Here is a 23,743-nt window from a genome sequence, read left to right as displayed (position 1 = left end):
AAAACATGTCAGTAACTTCAAGACACTTTTATCTATTGGATGTCCAAGAAAAGCAGAATATTTTCATGCTGCTTGTGTTCTGGACTCAATCTGTCATCAGTGAAGTGGTGCTAAATTGCAGGGTTACATAGGAACACAGTTTTTTTAGGTTGGGAAAGACTGTTAAGATCGTTGACTCCAACTGTTAACCCAGCACTACGAAGTACACCACTAAACCATGTCCCCAATTGACCCAACTGTTAACCCAGCAATGCTAAGTCCATCACTAAACCATATCCTAGGTGCCACATCTACACATCTAAAGATGTTTTTCTTGAAGGAACAAGTCATATGAATAAGATCAAGTGATTAATTGATGCCAAGATTATTAATGGCTGATTTCCTGTGGATTTGTCTCATTTTTGAACAATATACTGAACAATAACTAGATTTTTTTCCTGCTCTATTTTATATGGTGCTTGTTTAAAGCCTAGGTTCAATATACAGACTTTTTCTGCAGGGGTATTTAGATGCTCGAGTATGAAGGATTTTTAAGTAGTTGAATATCTCAGAGACTTCTTAATCTTGTAGTTGATTTGGTCAAAATTAACTAGTGAGTTCAAAGTTCATTATATACATACAAGCATTCATGTGTGTCTGCAGCAGAGGATTTGGGGTGTTGGTAAATGAACTGGCAGTGTGGGCTTGCAGCCCAGAAAGTCAGCTGTATGCTAGGCTGCATCAAAAGCAGCATGGTCATCAGGTCAAAGGAGGGGATTCTGTCCCCTCACTCCACACCACCTGAAGTGCTGCATCCAGCTCTGAGGTCCCCAGCACGGGAAGGACATTGACCTGTTGGAGTGAGACCAGAGGAGGGCCACTAAGTTGATTAGAGGGATGGAACACCTCTCCTGTGAGGAAAGACTAAAAAAATTGAGATTGTTCAGCCTGGAAAAGAGAAGGTTTCAGGGTGACCTAGTTGTGGCCTTCCAGTACCTGAAGGCAGCCCGTAAGAAGGATGGAAAGGGACTATTTACAAGAGCATGTAGTGACAGGACCAGGGGAAATGGCTTCAAACTGAGAGTAGATTTAGATTAGATATTAGGAAGAAGTTTTTTACTGTGCAGGCAGTGAGGCTTTGTAACAGGTTGCCCAGAGAAGTTGTGGATGCCCCATCTCTGCAAGTGTTCAAGGCCAGGTTGGATGGGGCTCTGGGAAACCTAGTCTAGTGAAAGGTGTCCCTGCCCACGGCAGGTGGATCGGTACTTGATCTTCAAGGACCCTTCCAACCCAAACCATTCCATAATTCTTTTATCATCATTGTAAAAGCTTCATTTTCTTCAAACTGGGCAAAGAATGAGGAAGCTAGTATAGCTTGGGATGCATAATGATTGAAGGGCTGCTGGAGCACCAGGAGCAGTAACTGAAAGAGAACTGAAAGAAAAGAACTAAAATCAACACTTCTAACTACTTTCTTTTTATTTTCTTGGCTTTGCCTGTGGATAATACAGATCCTTTGTGGTCCCAGTGACAGTTGCTTCCAAGAGACACTGCTAGATATAAGAAGATGACTGTGCTTAGTCTTTTGCAGGATTTATATCCTGGGGTGAGAAGCTTACCATTGTCATTGATGAATACATGGGGAAAGGCATGTGACCCTGGCCAGCACCTAATGTCAGCAATGTGTCCTCAGATCTCTCCTTTGCTCCGAGTGAGGATGACTTCAGACTTTTCAAAAGGATTTCCAGACTATTTGGCTAGCTTTAGATCATTGTTTCCATATAATAATGTGTATGGCTGGAAGTGTGTAGTCTCTATAAATGTTGCATGTGGATGCTACCCGATTGCGTCCATGTCCTAAAGACCCAGTGCACAAGATGGTACTGTATAAATTGAATTAGAGAAGCTACTGAGGTATTTCAACCTGTGTTCATTTTAATAGACAACAATTAGTTGTAAGCCATGTGATCTCTTGTTTTTCTTCCCCCCCTTTTTTTTTTCTTCTTGACAGCTGGGTGTGGTTTTGGTGTGGGTTTTTTTGTTTCTTTGGTTTGGTTTTCCTTGTTTTGTTTTCTTTTTTCCATTTCCTTCACTGTATTAGGGTGTTTGAGGACAAAAAGTCCTCATTTGATGGAGCAAAGGCAATCTCTGCTGCTGCCAGAGTCTTTTAGCTTTTACAGTCAGTTTAATCCTCATCCAGAAAACTTAAAACTATTCTTACTTAATTTCCCACCTTTTACTTTGTCATTACAATGTATTTTGTCCACTTCATTACATTCTAAGTTATGCATACCAGCAGAAAAATATAATTTAATCTGCAATGCAAGCTGTTATTCCTAGTTTCTTAAGATAGGATGGTCTTGCCCCCATTTTGTTTTCTTGGGAAGGATAAGGCAAGAGTGAAGAAATTCACAGATGTAATGGGGTCTGTAGCACTTAAGTAGATAGATAACTCAAGTTTCCACGGTTTGCACCAAAAGCATTGGACTTAGAGGGGAATTAGTTAATACACCAAATCAAGTGATTCACTAAAATACAGTAGCTACCATTTAAATATTTTGCTTCCTTTCTCCCTGAGATGTTAAATATTAGATATTCAACTAAAGTATTTGTCTCTCTGGCTTTTAGTTGTATTGCAGCAGGAGCTGAATAAAATGGTAGTGGTGTTAGGAAGCATCTCCGAAGTAGAACTTTTATTTTTGCACTCAAGTTAACCAAGGACTTGAATTTTTGTATTTACTAGGTTATAGAAATCAAAACTTCATAAGTGTTTGTTGGTTCGCAATGTTGGTCAGTTACTCAGTCTTGAAGTTGGACGTCTGTTAGGGCACAAATTTAGAGCCCAAGTAGTACTACTTGTGTCAATTTTTAAAATTTATTTTATTGTAAACTTGTTCTATGATAAGTGTGTTTACATAGTGTATACACAATTTATGCTCTTATAAATATTTGTCAAAGATAAGTTTGTGGTTGCAGACATCAAAGCTAGTTTCATGTTTTCTGTATGCTAGTGTGTGTATAATTATGCAAAAGTTTAATTGTGCTGTTTAAGTAAACTAGGTATTTGGTCTGAATGCACTTAAAGCTAAAAACTGAACAAATAAAACACCTTGCATGATGGACAAGGTGTCTTTTAGCTAGGCCTGATTACCCAAAGACTGAGTGAAATGAGGGAGGGGGAGAACGAGACCACAGTTTAGGGCTTTTGGAGAAAACTTCTGGAGGCAGTAAAAATGAGCTTCACAGAAGTCCTTGAGAAGACGGTCTTTGGAGATGAATATGAAGCTCCATCTTTACCAGTTGCCAATTAAACAGTTTTGATTATATCAACAGTTAAAATTGGTATTTTGTGTAGCATAGTGAAATTACAGTTTTGTTGATTTAATGCTAATGCTTTCAGGCAAAGCTGTGAATAACAGCAGAGATGCCACAGCTGCCTGGAGACTTAAAAACCTAGAAATTCTTCTACTAACTGAAAAAGGTGCGATTTTTTTTTTTTTTGTTGGTAGCTCTGTGGCATTGCTGTTGGTCGGTGAGAAGAGTGGCTTTTGAAGGTTATTTAGAGAAGTAATTGAGGAGTGGAGAATGGTTGGGGTGTTTTTGGTTGGTTGGGGTTTTGGTTTTCTTTGCTTGTTTTGTATTCGGGTTTTGATATTTTTGTTTGTTTGTTTGAATGTGAAGGACGTGCTTACAAGATGTGAAGACTGAGCGTATCTTAGTGCTAGTGCATCTGAGCTCTTAGTACTTGATGTCTTTCTGTGTGCCAGGTATGCCAGTATAGTCAGCTAGAGAGGCCCCAGCTTTCAGCTGTTCATTGAGAGCATGTTGTTTTTCTGTAATCTGAGGCTCTTTTATGCCAAGATGCTATTTAGCTGGTGGTGCTAATCCTGTAGGGAGTTACAAAGAACTGGACAAAGCTATCTGATCCACAGTTTCTTAGCTCTCCAACGGTGATGGAATCCTCAGTGTTGGCATTACTATTTAGTTGAACCAGTTGGAAAAAACCAAAGTAATTAAAATTCTCATAACTTTGAATTTGAGGCTCATCCTGTGTGGAGGTGAGCATTATGCAAAAATTGAATAGAAAAAGGCACAGAATTTGATAGGAAAAAAGAACATTTCATGTGTGCAAACAGCGTTTAAACAAGTGTAATATTACTTGCATTAAATTTACTGTTCTTGTCATTAGAGCTTCCTAGACTTGAAACCAAGTTATTCTGCATTTCAGCTGTCAGTTTTGTAAGTTCTATTTAGTTACTGAACCCAGAGAGTAAATAAACACAAATAGGGGAAATCTCTGCCTTTGAAGAAGGTACAGCTGTTAGGATCAGAGCTGAACATTTCAAAACACATTATTAAGCTGATTGGATAGTCAGGTGGTCTGAACTCTAACTTGTTAACAGCTGTTTAATAAAGATTTAATTTCTTAAAAGTTGTACAGAGACTGTCAGTTTCTACAGAAACAAAACTGTAATGGATTTTTTTTGTATTTCATTTAGAAAACCACATTATGTTTATTTAATCCTAAAAAATTAAGCACTCTTTTGGGGTAATTTGAGGCCTGCAGCTTGATTCATATAAGCTTTTGTTATCTGTCCAAGATATCATTCCTCTTCCTCCCTGGTGATTGTTTATGCCTGGCCAGCTGAACAGCTTTACTGCCTTGAAAGGTGGAACAATGTAAAGAATGAGACGCAGTAAGAGCAGTAGAGAGGATTGCACGCTGCTTTTCTCTCCACTACTTCTCATGAGGCAGTAAGTCTTCCTAGCCTGCCCTGTGTGGTTCACTGCTAATATCTTGAAGAAACTGCTAAATATGTGGCAGAGATGTTACTGTACCTCTTCAAGAAGTCAGTCTGCTGGGTACTGTAAGTCCTTCTTCTGCCTGGAAAACTTAACTTTCTAAGAAATAAAGCATAAATATGGAGTATATAACAGCTCTGTGGTATCTGCCAGATATATTGCCAGACAAACGGCTAATACTGTAGTTTGGTCAAAAACTCTGTCATGATTTAGGTGACACTGCATGTACAGGTTTAAAACAAAACAAAAAAAAACAACAAAAAACCAAACCATCACCCCGGCATTACAAAAAAAATAAACTTATCTTTGATTTTCGTTTATTTCTTTGAAGCTAGATAATAACTTTCAGAATCTGCATCTATGTGCAGAATCTTTCTGTGGCACGTGAAGATTTTAGTTTGCTTTGCCTCTCATTGAAGATACAAACACGTGTGATCATGGGTATGAGTTAGGGTCACTAGGAATATTTTTGTTTGGTGTATGTGGACTTACTCATTCTGTTTCATGTTCATTATACTGATTATTTAGTTGGCATGTGATGATGCTCTAGCATGATACAGGTTTGGGGTTTTTTTGCATGACATCATGTTATATGGACATAGTGCTGCTTTTTTTGCCTTTAAAAACTGAAGACTTAGAGCAGTGAGTATGGATGTAGCTCCACATGTTATTTAGTACATCTTCTTTAAAAAATTTACAGCCTATGTGCTTAGTTTGGATTGCTGACTCCAGTTTTTCTTCTATGTTTGCTTTTTTATGTTTGTTCCAACATTGTACTCTCTACTGGAAACTTGTACTAGAAAGGGTAAAATTGGTATGATTGGAGAGTGAATTGGAGACATCCTAAGGAAGAGACAAAACCAGTCAGTAACCTTTAGTGACTCACAGAGGGAATGGAAAAGAGGGACAAAAGATGGGAAATATGCATGCAAAAGAAGCATATGGCTGTCAAGCTAGGAAGAATAGAGAAGACCTGAGTATTTGTTGATAGCCAGGGTTGTTGGGCCTCCATATTCCTGCATGGAGTCCTGACAAGGCTTCCTGGATGTATATCTTTGAAACTGAGTGCTGGACAGACTGTTTGGACATGTGTCTTTGTGCTTCTGAGTATGTGGTGTGAATGGGTAAAATGTGTTTGCTTTTAAAATAAAATGACCTCCGCCTCATTGTGATTCCAATACAGAGAAAACACTTGTGACCTGTCTGTGGAATATCTGCTCAGAGAGGAGTAATCTTCAGGGCTTAAATGTGTATGAACTGTTTCCCACTTTCTTAATGTTTGAAATGCCCAAGGAGTTTAATTTCTTGTTTATTAGGTCTGGCTGAGATGAAGTTCATTTTCCCCATAGGAACCCTCACAGTGCTGTGCTGTGCATTGGTGAATAGAAAGGTGTTGATAACACAGCAGTGTTTTGGTTACTGCTGAGCAGAGCTTCCTCAGCATCAAGGCACTCCCCAACCTTCCCCTCTCATCAGTAAGCATGGGATGGGCAAGGTTTTGGGAGAGGCATAGCCAGGACAGCTGACCCAAACTGACCAAAGGGATATTTGTACCATATAATGTCTACTCAGTAATAAAAGCTAAGGAAAAGGATAGTGGCATGAGCAACCTGATAAAGTGGGCACCCCTGCCCATGACAGAGGGGTTGGAACGAGGTGATCTTTAAGGTCCCTTACAACCCAAACCATTCTGTGATTCGCTATTACATCATTTGTCTTATGGAGCAGCTGTTGTGTGTGCTGAAGCCCTTGGGAAGTGGCTGGTCGTTGCGTGATGATGGGAAGCAGAGAATAAATCTTTTGTTTTCCTTTGCTTCCACATGTGGCATTTGCTTTTGCTTTATTAAACTGCCTTGACCTTGACCCAGGAGGATTTTTTTTCATCTTGTTTTGTCCCCAACCTTGGTCTGCTGAGGAGGCGAGTGATAGAGTGGCTTGGTGGGCACCTGGTGTCCAGCCAAGATTAGGCCATCACGCTTTTGGAATCGAATTTGTGTTTTTAAAAACAAAGCGAAAAAAACCCTGAAAGAAGAAAACATTTAACATTGCATAGTGAAATCTGAGGCTGTTCCTATCTTGGTAACAGGCTGCTACCCTATTACCATTGAATTAATGGCACAGGTTGAGTATCTTTAAAAATGTAGGTCTGAGTTGATTGAGAAGGTGAAGAATATAATGTTATTAGGCAAGTCCAGATTATTAATTTGATTTTTTTCTACTTGATATCTGTGTATCAGATTATTTTTGAATACTTGTTTGCATGTTTTACCAATTTTGTGGAATAGTCTGTTTAGTGGAAAAGTTCTCATGCCAGAATTTCCTTTACTGCACTCTCTTGAAACCTTGGTGAAGTGCTAATGCTGACAATGTACTATAATGTATGGAACATTTTATCTCGAAGGACAACAATTCAGTGCTTTTGTGTGTGTGTGTTTTAATACTTTATTCCAGGAAGGACCTTTAAGACCTGTACTTGAATGTATCGATCTTGTCAGCAGTGAAGATGAAGAACCTAACAGCAGTTCTTATGTTCACGTGAGTATGTTGTAATGTATTTTAGGACATCTCAGTTGAATAAAATAATTGCTCTTCTGTATTTTTTCCTATCAGTTACTTTTCACAAAAACCTTATTAGAGGTATTTTTAACAAGTAATAATTAAATAAATAACATTTAAGTATTTTGATTTTTTTTTTCCTACTGTTGAGTGGAAGGCAAGAATGCCAGCACTTCCATTTTTTTCCAGAGCTGTTTTTTGCCTCCTTGAAATGGGCTTGGAACTTTTATTTGTCTTTCAGTCATGTTAGCGAGTGTGCTGAAGAAAAATATCACTTTACAAGCAGCCTCAGAAGTCTGTGTGTCCAGTTTGTAGCCTGCAAATGTATCTGGTCTACTCCCAGGCCTTTTCTTTCTAAAATAACTTTTTAAGAAAAATGTGTAGGTTGGAGGACCTTATTCCAATGACAGGCTGGTTTTATCTCTACCTAATCCTTCATAATCCCTCCTAAGACTGTATGAGTCAGCAGCAGGCTCTGTTTATCCCCTGATCTTATTGTGCCTGCTCTGTAGGGCCTTGGAGAGAGGCAGTGAGTAACCCTACTAAAGTTGGTTTTGGCAGCAGTAGCCATCTCTTGACTTGTGTTTTACAGTGTTACTGTAGAGGATGTTTCTAATAATACTGGTGCTTAAGGAAAGGTGGATCTTCTGTATATTCACATGCTGACTCTATGGTGTTGATTGCTAGAGCTAGTTGTGTAATAGGAGCAAATTACAGTGTATGGCCTATCCCTTATGCTAGAAAAAGCTAATGATCTGCCTTTCTGAAGATAGTAGTTAGAGCAATAATTGTGTCAGTTCTCAGTTTTTCAGGTGGTCTGCATGTTGGCTTTCAAATCAGTAGATATTTTGTTTACTTACTTAAAATAATTTACTTAATTTTTCATTTGTTGGAGACTTCTAGGACACCCAGCACAATCATCCATGTTCGTCTACTGCTTTGGTGAGGCTAATGTTTATGTTGAATTGCCTTGAATGTGTAGAGAGTTGTTTTAACTGCTTTTTTAATAGAAGTTACAGATGTTGATAAATAGGAAGAGAAAACTAGCAAGGTAGATCATGGAACTTAGGATGAGAGTATCTGTACTGAATTATGTCCTGATGCTTGGGCATCACTTTTCACTTTATTAGTGCCTGTTACGTAGTCACCAAATAAGTGTTTTTCAATTGTAGAGACCTTCTAAGCGTAAGGATCACATTGACTATCAGAAAGAACGAGTTGCGTCAACCCTGGATCGTCTGGCACGACATGTTGAAGTAGAGAAGCAGCAAAAAGAAGAGAAAAACAAAGCCTTTAAGGTATTGAGAGTATTTTGTTTTGGTAGAATTGCATCATAAAGGTCTTGTAGTCACAAGTGTCTTTGTTTTCACTACTAAATAAATAAAAAGATTGGTGAGCCAGACCTGGAACTAGCAACTAGGCTTCTGTGGCATCATTCAAAACACAATACAGACTTTGTCTCTTCAGTGGCTTTTAACTGATAAATTTGCTAGTCTTATTGCAGTTCCTGAGGATGGGAGAAAACAAAATTCGTGAAAATCAATGGCAAAAACTTTTTCTCTTGTTTGTATATATAGCAGAGGAACCTTAACATCAGTTACTCTTGCTGAGTAATTGAAAAATAAGAATTATCACAAACAGCCATGCAGCAAACCTACTCATTTACTTGCTTTTGACTGAGATTTTTGGGAAACTGTTTACCACGTTAAATTTCTGTATTGAGTAATATTTTATAATGTGATACAACTTTCTGTGTTTAAGGCATAATTTTAAAGTTGAATCCTGTTAATTGCATTGGGCAGCGATTTGAAAGGCTTGTACTTTTTATTTCTGTTACAAACTGGGAGATGCAGTCAGTGGGCTTAATGGAAGGGCTGCTCTCGGTGGGAACTTGGACCGCTTGAAGGAATGGGATTACAAGAACTTCATGAAATTGAACAGGAACAGAGTCAAATTCAGTATTTGTGGAACATACTGTCTTTCCAGCCTAATTTTCTCAACACTTTTAAAGTCACATGATTGTACTACAGTTACAGGTTTTTATATTCTACACTAGACTATGCAACTGTAATACAACAGAGTAAAAGGATGTTGGATATAGTCCAAGGTAGCCTTGAAGTCCAGAAGCCTACATCCCTCTCCTGTCTCGTCTGCTGAGAATTTGGCAATCTGTTAATGTTTCCACATACAGTTTTCCATGTGTCAAGTGGAGTCAGAGATAACTATGTAACTTTCAATGTACTTTGAGAATGAAAGCTAAAAAATCCTTTGTTAAAGATGAATATTTTCCTCCTGGGTGACTCTTTACTTCTCATCAGTTAATGCAACTTGCAGAATTAAATTTAGTTTTCAAAGTGAAGATGCCAGGTTTTTTCCTTGTCAGTGGAACAGACTCTTTGGTTTCAATAATGATTTTGTGCTGCTTGTTTAAAACTTCGTGATTATTTGTTTCTCTTGATAAGATTATAATCTTATGTACATGCTACAGAAACTTCAGTAGTTACAGTAAAAGTAAATTAATTGACGCAAGATGTAGCTCTTGCTTTGGGGGAAAAATTTACTGTTTTTTAAATTTTTTTATTGCCCTTATGTTCTATCTTTATTGTGGTAAATAGAAATGAATCAAGTTGTAAGATTTTATTTTTCCCCTACTTTAGGCTTTTGTGGGTGTGGGTTTTGTTGTTATTTGGGGGGTTTTTTCCTTGTGTTTTTAGAAACCCATATGTAAGTTTTGGGATACATACCTAATCTTTCATTTTTTTTAAAAAGAATTTGATCACCACCTTGCCTGGTATGTTTTTCTCTCGCAGGAGAAGGTTGATTCCCAATATGCTCACGGGTTGCAAGAATTAGAATTTATTCGGGAACATAGTGATACAGAAGCTGCAAGGTTATGTGTGGACCAGTGGTTAAAAATGCCAGGTAAGAGTAGGAAGCTAAGTTTCAGTGATGGTTTCTAAATCCTGAGTTGGAGAACAGAACACGTGATAATTGCATTGAGCTTGCAGGTGCCATGTGCATAACCTAATCCTACAATATTAACTTTGCTAGCATATGGCATTTGAAAGTTCTTAAACACTCATTTCCATAAAATCCATTCTTCTAATGCTTTACTGTTTAGGAAATGTAAGATACAAAATCTAGAAATCACTAAGGCAATGTTAACAATTTTTATAAAAGAAGCTGCTAGGAAGAAAAAATACTGCTATTGAACTGCTGCTTAGGAAGGTGTCTACATGAGTAAGTGTAACTTAAGGATGTTTAGTGAATTTCAAATAGTACCTCGACAAAGGGTGTGAAAGTGCTTAAAAAGTTACACTGCTGGGAATTGAAGAAAATGAAAGAGCAGACTTCCTGAGTAGGATTGTACATTGTTAGTTTGCTTTTAAGAATCACTGTAACTTGATTTTTAAATGCTTTAGGGGTTATGTGTTATTTTGTTTGTTTTCTTAAGCCTCTATAATTTAGGTTCTGGTTAAGTACATTGTTTTATAACACAGGTCTGAAACCAGGCTCTGTTAATGGTGGAAGAAGGGGTGCTTGTAAGAGGGCAGCTCAGACACAAGTCAACAGCAGTCCCAAACACTGCCCTGTGATGCATTGCAACAGAGAGTTTGATAATGTACATCTTCTTCTAGGTCACCTTCAAAGGTAAGGACATAGTACAAGAGCTCAGTGCAAGATATCATAATGAAAGAATATGCTCTAACTTAGGACATCAGCATCAAGTCTACTTTAAACTGCCTGTACTGATGAAGTTCCATTTTGAGAGCCAATTAATATGTTACACAATTTATATAGATGATGTGATGAACTTCATAGGGGTTTTTTTGTTGTTTTGGTTTGGGTTTTTTGGGTGGGTAGGGAAGTTGTTTGTTTTTTTCCATTCAGAATTTATTTCTTGTTGAGCGTTTTGTAATACATGGATTTTTTGAGAAACAAGATTTCTGTTCTCCAGTTCTGTAGTATCTTCATTCAAACTTGAAAAAGAGCAAAAGGCTACCTTACACAATTTGATGGTAAGATTAAAAAAAAAAGAGCCCATAATGAATGGAAAGAGGAACAAGAGCTATAGGTCAGACATCTGTTCATAGCTGATGATTGCTAGTCAGCACTCAGTGTGTCTGTGGTCAATTCCAGGAGATACTGCCTTTTAACTAGTGAGTGTGTTTGTGGGGAAGATGGTAAGGTGAGAAGTTGAGGGAAGTGTCATGGATTAACCCCAGTAGGCAACTCAGCCTCACACAGCTGCTCACTCACTCATCTCTCTGGGACGAGGAAGAGAATGAGAAGACTAAAAGTGTGAAAACTCTGGGCTGAGATAAAAACAGTTTAATAAGTAAAACAAAAGCTGCATGCAGAAGCAAAGCAATATAAGGAGACAAACAGGCACAGCTTTTTTGTATGTAATAGTTAGCTCGAGTGTGATGTGTTTGTCTTCTCAGCTATCTGCCCTTCCTCCTCCTTCACCCAGCTTTTATTGCTGAGCACAGTGTCTTATGCTACAGGCTGCCCCTTTGGCCTGTTGTGGTCAGCTGTCCCAGCTGTGTCTCCTCCCAACTTCTTGCCTACCCCCAGCCTCCATGCTGATGGGGTAGTCTGAAAAACAGAGAAGACCTTGACTCTGTGCAGTCACTGCTCAGCAATAACTAAAACATCTCTGTGCTATCAACACTGTTGTTTGTAAATCCAAAATGCAACAATTGTACAAGCTGCTACAAAGAAAATTAACTCCATCCCAACCAGAACTAGTGCAGGGAGGTAAAAATAAAAAAAAAATTCCGTCTCTGGGAAATTGAGGCTTTTTTTAGTTCTTGTAAAAACAGTGTGGTTCCTCTGCAGACTGACCCTTGTAACAGGTAAACTGCAGGGAGATTCACCTCTATGCAAGGTATTTCAGCTGATACAGTTGATGATAGTGGAAGAGAGGAATTTTTATAGTTTAGGTTGATTGGATAAGGGTTTTTGTCCAGCAGCTTCAAAAGACAGATCTTTTCTCATTTAAAAAAAACCCCCCTTTTAACTATTTAGATGGGATTAGTTTGTTAATTATTTCTTCTTCTCCAGGTTTGATCATTCTCCTTGTGACCCAACTGTCACGTTACGTGGACCCCCAAATAATGCTGTTGCCTGTGCGATATGCTGTGAAAGATTTTCAACCTCTCAGCAGTATAGTGATCATCTTTTATCTAAGGCAAGATCATAAGGATGAGTAACTCGCCTGACTGAATGTAGTAGAGAGTTTTCAAGACGTATAATTATGCACTGATTTTAGGGTTTTGTTTTCTTTTTTAACCCTCTTTCTCTCACCTCTCTTCTTTTAGGCTTAAGACATTTTGTTTTTTTTTTCTTATTCTGTTGTGTTTCAAACACCTGGTGTAGCCTGACAGTATTCTCTTTAGATCTGATCATTAGATTGTACTTTTTGGTATACTTTCGAGAGGACCGTAGTCTTGAGCCTCTTGTCCCTCTTTTGGTGTTGTTGAAAGGTGTTCCCTTTTTTCACATCTTCAAAACTATGAAAGATAAATGCAGCAAGTTAGGATGAAGTAAATAAAGAGAAGCAGCAGAAAGGTGATGGGAGAGGGGGGAAAGAGGCAATAGAATGAGAAAAGAAACTTGGGTGATTTATCTGTTTCCAGTCCCTCCAGTAGAGGTATTTGCTGCTACTCACTAGTTAACTTACAGAAGGGAAAGGATAATCTAGCATTTGAGCTGTGATTTGAATATAAGCTAGTAGTGTTGCTTTTTTGTTGTTGGTTGCACTCTCCCTCTTCTGTTCATAACATGCTACTGTAAAACCTCAGTTGCATAACAGATGCTTAGCTGTTACCTTCTGGATATGTGGTTTTATTTAGACAATCTGGTATTGAACTGCATACTGGATAGCATTTTCAAAGTTGGATGTTTTAATAACAAGTATTGTTGAGTACTCACTTAGTCTCCAGAAGCTGTGTTAAGTTCAGGGAAGTTGTAGACATTCTGAAAATCAGAATAATTTTAACTTGTGGTAATAACTCCTGATGCATAGTCATACCTGACAAGCTTGAAAGATTGCATTGTAATTTGTCCCTGCTCTTTGTCCATTGCTTCCAAGTTGTGTGCCTGTGACATGTCCAAGGGCATTAGCAGGAGTTTGCAGCCAAGTCTGGGGAAAGGACTGACTCTTGCAGCAGGCAAGAATGAATTACTTTGGTGTGGAAGGATGGGGAGATAATACTAATCAAAGCTGTGGAAGAAAGCATAAGCATATAATGAAGATTCACTAAATGACTTATGAAGGAGCAAGCAAAAAAAATATCAGAAGCAAATCTAAAGGATTTTTGCCCTGGAGGCAGAGATCCAGAGTTGATGTAGAAGGCAAGGCAGGTGGAAGGATTTGACTTTTAGAAAAGTCATGGACCTGTCAGGCTACTCTGAGGAGCAGCATTTTGAGGAATTGGAAGCTAGCAAGATCAGGGAAGAACTGACATCAGGAAAAGCAGCTGCTTTGGTAATAGAAGGAGCTTTTTCTGGGAGCCAGGGTAAAGGGATTAGCTAAGAATTGGAGCCCATAGTCCCTGGGGAAAGTGCTTGCAAGTGGTGCAAGAAGGGGATGGAGAAGTTGCTGGAGTAGTAAGGATAGATGAGTTGCTGAGTTTAACAATGGAAGTTTGGCCAATCCCTTGTGTCTCGTGAGCTGAAGTGCATAGATAAACATGGATGTGGTAGCTGAAAACCTAAAAGTTGAAAATACTACCACAGAAGGGAGAGTGGAATGGAAGGACATGGGAAAGACTGGGACTGGTTTCTTTGCTTAATTTTTTCCTAAATAGATAATTTTTCTCTTCCAGCTAAATCAAAATGATGGGCATAAAAAAGGTCTCCCTCCACAGCATATTCAGTGTTTTGCATGCCCAAACTGCTTCCTCCTTTTCACAAAAAGCGAAGAGTGTTTGCAGCATATGTCAGGAAAGAAACACTTCCTCCAGGTTTCTCAATTGAGTGGTACGTTACTACTAAGTGTACTGCTTTTAATTTCTTCTGATAATTCACCCTTATGATATGAATTGACTTACATTTTTCTGCAGTTTAAAAAAGATTAAGGTTTTAAAGTTTGTTTTTAATGAATTGTTATTTTTCTTTTAAGGTCTTAAATGTGGTGCTTTGAAATTTGTATTTTTGTGCAGAAATGATTCCTATATCACTCTTGCTGTAATGAGAAATCATCAGGACTCTCATATAAGCTTCTCATCCTCCAGTGACTCTGTGCAACTGCTGTCCTGAATAAGTTTACATTTAGCATGTTGATAGAGACTTGGACCAAAACAAATAAATTTCTTTTTCAGTTCCAGTGAGACTGACTGTGGAGTTCCTTCCCTTTACTGTACTTTCTGTAGTCTGCTTGGAGGCTATTGTCAGTGTCCTTGGCATTGCTGGTGACAAAGACCTGTGAAAATTTCTTCTCTGTATATTTGCAAATTTAGCCTGGTTAGTTGGGACAGTGCTGCTGGTATGATGGCTTGCACTGACTGCATTGCTGCTGAAGGCTGAAATACTGGTTATGTTGTGAGCTGCTAACATCCAGAACCACTCTTAAAAGGAAATACCTGTCTGATCCTGGGCTTGAAAACAGGGTTAATGCTTGTCATAGCTACGCTGACTTTTTATTTCTGACATAAGCAATAGGCATTGAAGCATTTACTTTAATGTTAGCTAAATGGCTGAAACAGTTGACATATGGATGGAGTTGACTTCTTATGCAGGAAGTGACCATATTTTAGATACTGTAGGTTTCAGGATAAGCCTGTGTGGCCAAAAGGATTGATATAGTTATTTCTCATCTTCATAACTATATCTTTGACTTCTGCCCTCCCCCAGAGTGGCTGCAGGAAGTGTGCAGAAAAGACAGGCTTTGAAAGCATCGTGCTGCAGGTTGAATCAGTATTGCAATCTTCATGGAAGTGACAGTCATCTGCATGGTTATATGTTCTCTTATGTATTGGAGATCTAATGTACTTTTTTCTCAAATAGGTTATTAATTCTGAATGTGATGCCTGCAGATACTTTTAAATTCAAGTCATAGATTTTAAAAGAGATTCCTGGTGAGCTATTGCTTTGAAAAGATTAAAAGCACAAGTTAGTGGTTTTTTTCTTTAGAGGTGGATAGTTCTTAGCTCAGAACAAAAAATGGAGTGCTCCAGTTTTTCCTTTGCGTTAGTAGGTCTTCATGATTAATAATTACCAGCATGGTCTAAGATCTGCCAGTGAAATTCACTGAAAGGCATAACCTCAAATTACTGCCTGCTGATCATCACATCTTACTAAACAGAAAAATCAAAGAGAATTTGCCTCCTAAGGTGCAGAACATGAACAACATTTAATCCATAAGCAGTTCCCCATTCTCTTTTCAATAGAATTTTTTTATTCTGATGGTATCTGAATTTAGATATGGAGCATGTACTCTGAACAACAGAAAGTCCTGCATCTAAGAATGTAAGAATTAACACTAAAGATGGGAAAGGTAGAAAGAGATGGTCAGAGTATGTGGGAACTTGTTAAATGAATTGTGTGCTTTTTTTTCCTTTTTTTAAGCACTCTGTGGCTTAAAAGAAAATTATATGTGGTAAGAGTAGACAGCTGGTCATAGATGGAGTGAAAGAAGGTCAATAAAAAGCTTTCTAAGAGACATATCTGACCTGATGTTGTAGAAGAGGAAAAGGGAAGTAGAGTCAGTCACTGAGTATGAAAAAACAAGATCCAAACAGATTCAGAAATGAGATTGTCACAGAAATTTAAAAAATTCAGTCTTTTTAGTTAAAGCTTCTGTAGCACAGTTACTGTGGGCCAGCTGACACATGATAATTTGCTTTCTGAACCGTGTGACAAAGAAGAAACAACTAACTATGTCATCAGAGAGCTGAAATACTTTGAAAGAACTTGCACTTTCTACCATTCCATTTTATAGATGAAATGAAGACTGGCCATCCTCTACCTTTTCCAACCTACGCAAAGAACCTTCTGATATCTCTGTGCAAAGAGGTCCCCTTCCAAGTGAAGTGTATATCCTGCTGCAAGATACTACGATCACATATGGAATTAACGGCTCATTTCAGGTTTGTGAAAGACAACTGCTTTTATATTGTGAACACTCATAGATCAGTGACAGATAGGCAGATGTGTTTTTAGTGCTCCTAGTGGATTTCCAGGCAAGTAGGGCCATCTGAATGTTGACTTCCTGAGTAAACTATCAAAAATGTGCCTTCCTTCATGTCTTTTACCCCACACTGCAGAATGCTGATCAATGTCAGGATCCTTTTTGTATTTTCTGTAACAGAACAACAGAACTTGGTGTCTGTTTTGCTGTTTGTAAGTTGACACTGTTTGATTTTGAAAATGTACGGAGTCAACAACATAACCGTCAGTCTTAATGCTGGCTTTGGAAATTAGCACCCAATTCTTTTTGAAGTGTAGAGACCAGATACACATTGCATGTTTTCATTAGCAAGCTAGTAGGTGGGTTAAAGTATACAGAGGACACTATTTCCATGCACTGGTTGCTGTAGCTACTAGGTAATATTTCGAAGTACATCTGAAAGTTCAAAAATGTTTCAAGTTATGATATAACTTCTTTATGTTTTTTAATCCGCTCTAGAATGCGTTGTCATAATTCTGGGCCTGTGGCACTGTCGAAGAAAAGAATCTCCCAAGTTGCAGAGATATTTAAAACAAAAGGTTACTGTGAGAACTGTGATGAACTGTTTGCTAATAAGAATCAGATAATCCAACATAAACAAACCACTCAACATAACATTAGAGTTTTTACTACAATGGAAGAGTCCATCCTGATGTTCTGTCATGTCAATGGAAAACAGAAAAATCAATCTTATTTGTGCCATATTGTGGATCGGTCAAGACCTCTACTTAAAAGACATTTGACTTCAAATGAGTCTGCCAGTAAAATGGGGCCTACACCTTCAAAAAGGAAAAGTGATTTAAAAGATAACAATGAAGATAATGTAGCTAACCAAAGTCAAGGTAGTGCTTGCAAAGTAAAAGCCTGGTTTTGTGAATGCCTTCAAAAGTTTTTTACAGAAGAGTTAGTAGAAAATCACATTTTATCAGCAAATAGGATCTGTCACAAGTGTGCTGTGTGTGGAAAGCTTGCTGAAAATTCAAGCATTATCCGCCTCCATATGAGTCGATTTCATGGAGGAGCACACTTGACTAATTTTCTTCTCTGGTGCAGAGCGTGTTCTGCAGATCTTAGAGAAGAGGATATTATAGGACATGTAACTGAATTTCATGGTGGACATAGTTACTATTATGAGCAAGATGTAGAAGATGAACCTATGCCATGTGCTTCTGACACAGCATGCATTTCTGCAGGTGAAGATAAAGACTGCACTTCTAGCCCTATGGAAGTCTCCCCTGAAAGAAGTCCTGTCGTGGGAAAATGGCAGTGCCGCATTTGTGAGGAGATGTTTGAGTCTGAAGAGAGCGTTAAACAACATTGCATGTCCTTAGAAAGCCATGCATTTCACAGGTACTCCTGTGGCTTATGCAGAAATCACTTTCGGAAAGTAGGAACGCTGGAGCGGCACTTCCAAGAGCATCATAATCAGGAGACACAGACTAAATATTTCTGTGGCCTTTGTGGTCATCTCTTCTTTGACACAGAAGAAGAATTTCTAATCCATTATACGGAGATTCATAGCACGGACTATACATTTGTGCCTGAGCAGATGGAAGTATCAATAAAAAAAGAGGAGGACTTCCTCCCAGTCGAACAAGGAGACCTTTTAACCTGTGGTTGCCGGACAACTTATGTCTCCAAAATAAACAGGAAAAACGATTATGAGAAGTGTCAGAAAGCCATGCTGGAAAAAGGAAACTTATGGTTTCGATGCTGCTTGTGTTCTGCAATGGCACAGAATATTGCTGATTTGAAGAATCATCTCAAGAGTCACATGTCACTGAAACCTAAGGGAGAGATGTATGTTGTTAGATGTGCTGCATGCAACAAAAACTTTAATGATCTTCCCAGTGCACATCAACACTATCACATGAAACACTGCTTCTTGCAGAAACCTGATCTATCAAGTCTTGCATCAGAATCAGAAAACACAGTATTCAAGTTCACAGCAAGTGGGGCTTGTCAGGTCAGAAAACCTCACAGGCTACAACTTCAAGCATCTCCATCGAAAACTCAGGACAGACCACAGTTGTCTCCTCTGCAGAGACCAGTAGAGCAAAGGAAAGAAAATAATGAGGACTCGGCACACGCTGAAGAACTTAGTGAAAGTATGTAGAAAACTACTTTCAACATTAGAAAAATATTATTGTCTTTAACGCACTCTGTTTCAGTGTCAGTCCTGAGACTGAAACATTTAGTTTTCTAATTAGTTTGGAGCGTAATTTGGTGTTAAAAGGAAGAGGACAATCAAGGACCTCAGCTTGAGATCCAATGTGTAGAAATCTAAAAGTGATCTATAATACATGTTCAAGAGAAACTTGTATAAATATTTATGATCCTGGTAGTGCTTTCTGTGTGGGCAGTCCTGCTATATCACCATCTCCTCAGTTTTCTTAGCTTGCCAAATAGCACTATCTGCTGAGAATTTATATTCTCAGTATGTTGTGTGGTTTTTTTTTCCTTGAACATGCAATTTTTTTTTTAAGTTCATGATCACTTTTAAGAATGACATCAAGTATGCTAAAGGTGTACCTTGTGTTCAGAAGTTGAAAGTGCTTCTTAATTACTAGTGGTGTCATAATACTTTTGATTAAGATGTTGACCTTTATGTTAGATGTACAGCAAAAAGTACATACCTAAATGTTTTACATGCATGTAAGCAATGGAATGTCACAGAGACTTGCCATAGTTGGGGGTGCACAGTTGAATATTAAATGCACTATTAAAATGTCTTTGTGCAGGACAACAAGCTTTCTGTGCTTACCACAAAACTATCCAGCTCTACAGCATCATATAGACAGATGCTGCTTTTATGTCTGATTTGTGCATGATTAAATGCTAATTCAGTTGATTTTAAAATCTATGCAGTTGCCAAATAGGACCATGTTTTGTAACTTTGCTTACGTAACAGTTGAATATGTGAATTGTCAGAAGTGTGTCTCAAGTTGATGTGTGTTGATTGACCAGAAAGTCAGGTGAATTTTAAATGTGTTTTTTTATCCCGTTGATAGATGGTGAGCTTCCTGATCTTGACTACCTGAGCACCATGACTCACATTGTGTTGGTGGATCTGGACAACTGGGGAAGCTTTTTCACACAGCTGCCAGCTAACCTGAACCAAGGGACATTTATCTGGGGCTTTCAAGGTAAAAAATGTTTGAAGGAAATTGGAAGATAAGATTAACAAGTCTACACATTTACTTGAGCAGAGATTCCTTGAATCTGAGAAAATTAACAGGAGCAAGCAGCCACTAAGGCTTCTTAAGTTGCAGTGGCCCAGGCACCATGTAACAGAAATGTTCTTGAACTTCTTAAACTCAGCCTTAACCTCCACTGCTCTTACTATTTTGTGTAGAATATTGTTCCAGAATTCTGGCTTCCCTGATAACTTCCTTAAACTGTATCATATTAGGTTTTCATAATTATCAGGACAGTCATAATACTCAGAGATTACTTTAACTCCCAAGTCCTTCTTATAATGCTGCTACCCTTTTGGTGATCTAGTGGTTAGGATGTGGTGCTCTCACCACCGCGGCCCGGGGTTCGATTCCTGGTCAGGGAACTCCTCTGGGCAGATGGAGCTCGTCAGCCCTGTAAGGCCATCCATCTAAGAGAAGGTCACTCTAAACAAACCTACGTCCTGAGGACCTCGCTGCCACCGTCCAAGCTCGCTCGGCCCCGGCAGATGAACCTCAGGATTAAAGGGTGGGCTCAGTTCAGCGCACACTGTGTCTCACCTAAAAAATCCACTGCGCAGGCTCGAAGGGTAATGACCTTTCCCAAATCTTCGTTTGTGAAGACTGGCCATGATGACTTCTAGAAGGCATGATTTTGCATTCTTAGTCTTATTAAATTTAGTTTAGTACAGGGTGATTGATGGAACTCACATTGTCATGAGTTTCACAGAATCATAGAATGGTTTGGGTTGAAAGGGAAAATGATCATATCATTTTGCAGAGTCTGCCAATAGCATTCCTTTACCTTGATACTTTTGCTTACCTGACTGGTTTTGAACCAACTTCTTGGCCACCTCATGGTTTTTCTACTGGTTTTCTCTGTATCTGCCTTTATAGTTATTTTGCCTGTAGTACCTTGAATTCTTCAGTAAAGTCTAGATAAGGGATGTTTTCAAAATATTTTTTGCCTGAAACACAGGTATCATCCTAACAGACTTGTAGGAATTGTCGGGTATGTTTTATACTTGGTAAACACCATTGCATTGCACTTCTTTGCTTAGTGTTTTTGAGTATCTCTTTCTTTAAAAGATAATCAAGAACATCCTGAAAGCTGAGAGTTGTCATGCTGCTCAGGTTGGACAGAAAGGCCTGTTGATGCCTGGATCAGACTTTTTTCCCTCTTAGAAAGAGGGTTTCCAGTTAGCTGATAAAGGCAGAGCAAGTATGGCTGTTAATGTAAAGTGTTAGTTGTTCAAACAGTCATCTGTGCTCCTGAACCTGTAACCTTAATATCTGGTTGTTAGGAGTTCTGGGAACGGATCCTCTGGTCTTCCCTGTTAAAACAGGTTATGCTCCTGAGTTTTGTGTTCTGCTCAGGCATTACTTCTGTATCACTACCTGTATTACCATTGCCTAGCCCTTGACCTTTCTGTAACAGCATTCTTGTGCACATGCAAGCCACATAAAATTGTGATTTTGAGGATTTATATCATAGAGTCATAGAATGCTAAGGGGTTGGAATGAACTTTAAAGATCATCTATTATAAAAAATTACTTAGTTAAGAAAAATTTTTCACAGTTATGTAGAACTTTCCCCATGTGAATTCAGACACTGGCCTTTCAGTCATACTTTGTTATTCTGTCTAATTTACTTGAAACTAGTTTGTTTTTAATTGACTTAAGCTCGTTGTTATTACTTCTGTGCTATTACTATTTTCCAAGGTTAAAATGCTGTTTTGATTCAGTAAGAAAAAATTGTTTGAACCCAGGGATGTCTGAGCTGTATTGTTGTCAGAAATTTCTCTTCTCTGACTTAAGGAGAAGTAATCATAGTACAATCTTAGTGTTACTAGTCTGTTGTCAGGAACTTCTAGTATTAATGATACTCTTACTGAAAGGTACCTTTGTGCTAGTTAAGACTCTGCCCAGAGATGTCCCAAGCACAGGTGCCTGATGGCACAGCACAGCCCACATTAGCACCACTCAATGTCTTACTTTCGGACAGGTTTGCTGCAGGCACACTGCCTCCTGGGAATGGCCCCTGATGCACCTGAACTGAAAAAACATGCTAAAGAGTTACTTGTGATTAAAAAGAGCCATATTCATATTAGAGAAGAATTTAGCAATTTATTAGTGACAATTATATTGTTTTGGTGCCTGGGAGCACTAAGTCTCCCAGGCACATCTGGATTTATTGTTGTAGATACCCTCTCATAATAATAATGGTTTACTCAGTTACTTGAGGCATGCTAGTCTTGTTTGTTTAGCCTATGAAAATATAGCAACATCCTTGTCTCTTCTATTTTTTTCCTGCATTTCCCGAACAACATTTCTGAATTTTTTAATTATTATTTTTATATGATAAATCTACATAATTTCTGTTATTCCTATTGCTAGTACACCCTTAGCTTTGCTTTGAGTTCTTTGCATCGTTTCTGTCTTCAGATACTCAGTTGTCTTCATCCATTTGTCAGCTAACAAATAAAGAGACTAAATACAGTTCTGTCATTGTTTTCAGTTGTCCTGGTCAAATGCTTATGTTGTACATTTATGCAGCCAAACCCTAGGTTTGGTGATTACAAATCTTTCCCAAATCTTTCTCAGCAGTGACTGAGACTGTCACAACACATTAGAACAAGTTGCAAATAGCATTTTTTTCTCATAGATAGATATTTCTGTGTGGACTCTTAATAAATCTTTCAAGATCATTTTTTATACCACCTTCTTGCCATTAGGCTGGAAAGGGTGGAAAAAAACCCATGAGAAATCTACTGAGGAATGCTTTTGTTTGTTGGACTGGGAGTGGCCACGTTGACGTACACCATCCTCTGCAGCCTGTGTACTGGAGCCTTAGTTTCCCATGTCCTCATGTGAAGTGCCATCAATGACTGCTTTCATTTTTCATTCAAAATCCTTTCTTACATCCAGCCACTCTATCAGCTGGCAGATAAAGCAACATTTTTTCCTCCCCTTTGCAGAGCCATTATTTCTTAGCAACTGGGTATATTATGAATTTTTTAGTTGCTCTCTTCAAATTGTCCTTTCATTTGTTTGCCTTTTTATGGTATCATAGTAACTGCAAGCTCCTCTGGTTTTCCCTCTCTGCTTGAAAGACTTCCTGCTTCTTTCCTTTCCCTTGCAACTTGTTTCAGCCTGGTATTGGTTTTGTCTGTAGCAGACACATTACTCAGCTCGTCTTTATTATCCAAATATTTTCTTAGCCAGTAACTACATGTTTTAGGATGCTGTTGAGAAAATTTCTGCACTTTTTTCCCAGTTGTAGCTTCATTTTGCTTATCCTTGACTGCATCCAGGGGTTTATTAGGACTCTAGCATTTGTTTCAGCTGTTGTTCCAGTTCTTGGACCTTCTTTTTAAAGAGTTCTGATGTGTCAGGCATAGCGTATGTACATATATATATGTATATATATGTATCTCAGTCATATATCTATAACTCCTGCAGTACAGGTTTCCCTAAGAGAAGCAGTTCTGTTACTTGTACTATGTTCCCAGAGTTCCTTTGCTTCTGCACATTAACCATAACTGTGCTTCAAACTGGAAAAAAATCCACATCCCTGAGTCTAAAAGCAAATGATATCTAGAAGATAAGTTTTTCAGAATTAAAACAAAAAATCATACAAAATTGAATGGGTAGTATCAGGCTAGCTACATTTTTTTTTTTTATTTTCTAACTAAAGAACAAGGGGGTTGGGGGGATTTTGGCTTTTTTAGCTTTCATATTGGTCAAAGTAAATTCTGCCTTTAAAGACAGATTTATCTTTGCTTTTGCCTTTTGCACTCTTAATTTATAGAGATGTGTTTATCCAAACCTATGGTTTTGTTTGGTTTTCATGTTTGGGTTTTTTTCTTATTAATTTTATTCCTCTTCACTGTTTAGGAGGATACAGCAACTGGAAACCTCCAGTGCAGTGCAAAATTTACAATTATCTTAAGAGGATTGGATGTTTCTTTCTTCATCCACGTTGCGGTACCAGAAGAGAAGCAGCAGACTTTGCTCTCTGTGTTCATGTAAGTCAGGGCATACTGTCTTTATT

At 38.3% G+C, this 23,743-nt stretch overlaps 1 protein-coding gene across 7 annotated transcripts in view; it reads left to right on the top strand.

The window, feature by feature from the left end:
• Positions 1-23,743, top strand: part of LOC103755354 (E3 SUMO-protein ligase ZNF451) — a 38,353-nt gene that overhangs the window by 1,657 nt on the left and 12,953 nt on the right. For 6 of the 7 annotated variants that reach the window (XM_018078121.2, XM_018078122.2, XM_018078120.2 and 3 more), the window contains exons 3-12: positions 7,234-7,317; positions 8,511-8,636; positions 10,149-10,260; positions 10,839-10,989; positions 12,406-12,532; positions 14,172-14,325; positions 16,286-16,433; positions 16,973-18,621; positions 19,525-19,659; positions 23,587-23,717. In XM_018078121.2, the coding sequence (XP_017933610.2) occupies positions 7,234-7,317; positions 8,511-8,636; positions 10,149-10,260; positions 10,839-10,989; positions 12,406-12,532; positions 14,172-14,325; positions 16,286-16,433; positions 16,973-18,621; positions 19,525-19,659; positions 23,587-23,717 (2,817 nt within the window). The remainder of the gene's footprint in view (positions 1-7,233; positions 7,318-8,510; positions 8,637-10,148; positions 10,261-10,838; positions 10,990-12,405; positions 12,533-14,171; positions 14,326-16,285; positions 16,434-16,972; positions 18,622-19,524; positions 19,660-23,586; positions 23,718-23,743) is intronic. The other variant, XM_018078127.2, reaches the window with a different exon arrangement.

The sequence above is a fragment of the Manacus vitellinus genome, unplaced genomic scaffold (genome assembly GCF_001715985.3).
Source record: "Manacus vitellinus isolate BGI_N305 unplaced genomic scaffold, ASM171598v3 scaffold_4_pilon, whole genome shotgun sequence".
NCBI classification, from domain to species: domain Eukaryota; kingdom Metazoa; phylum Chordata; class Aves; order Passeriformes; family Pipridae; genus Manacus; species Manacus vitellinus.
This window is presented reverse-complemented; position numbering and strand designations above follow the sequence as displayed.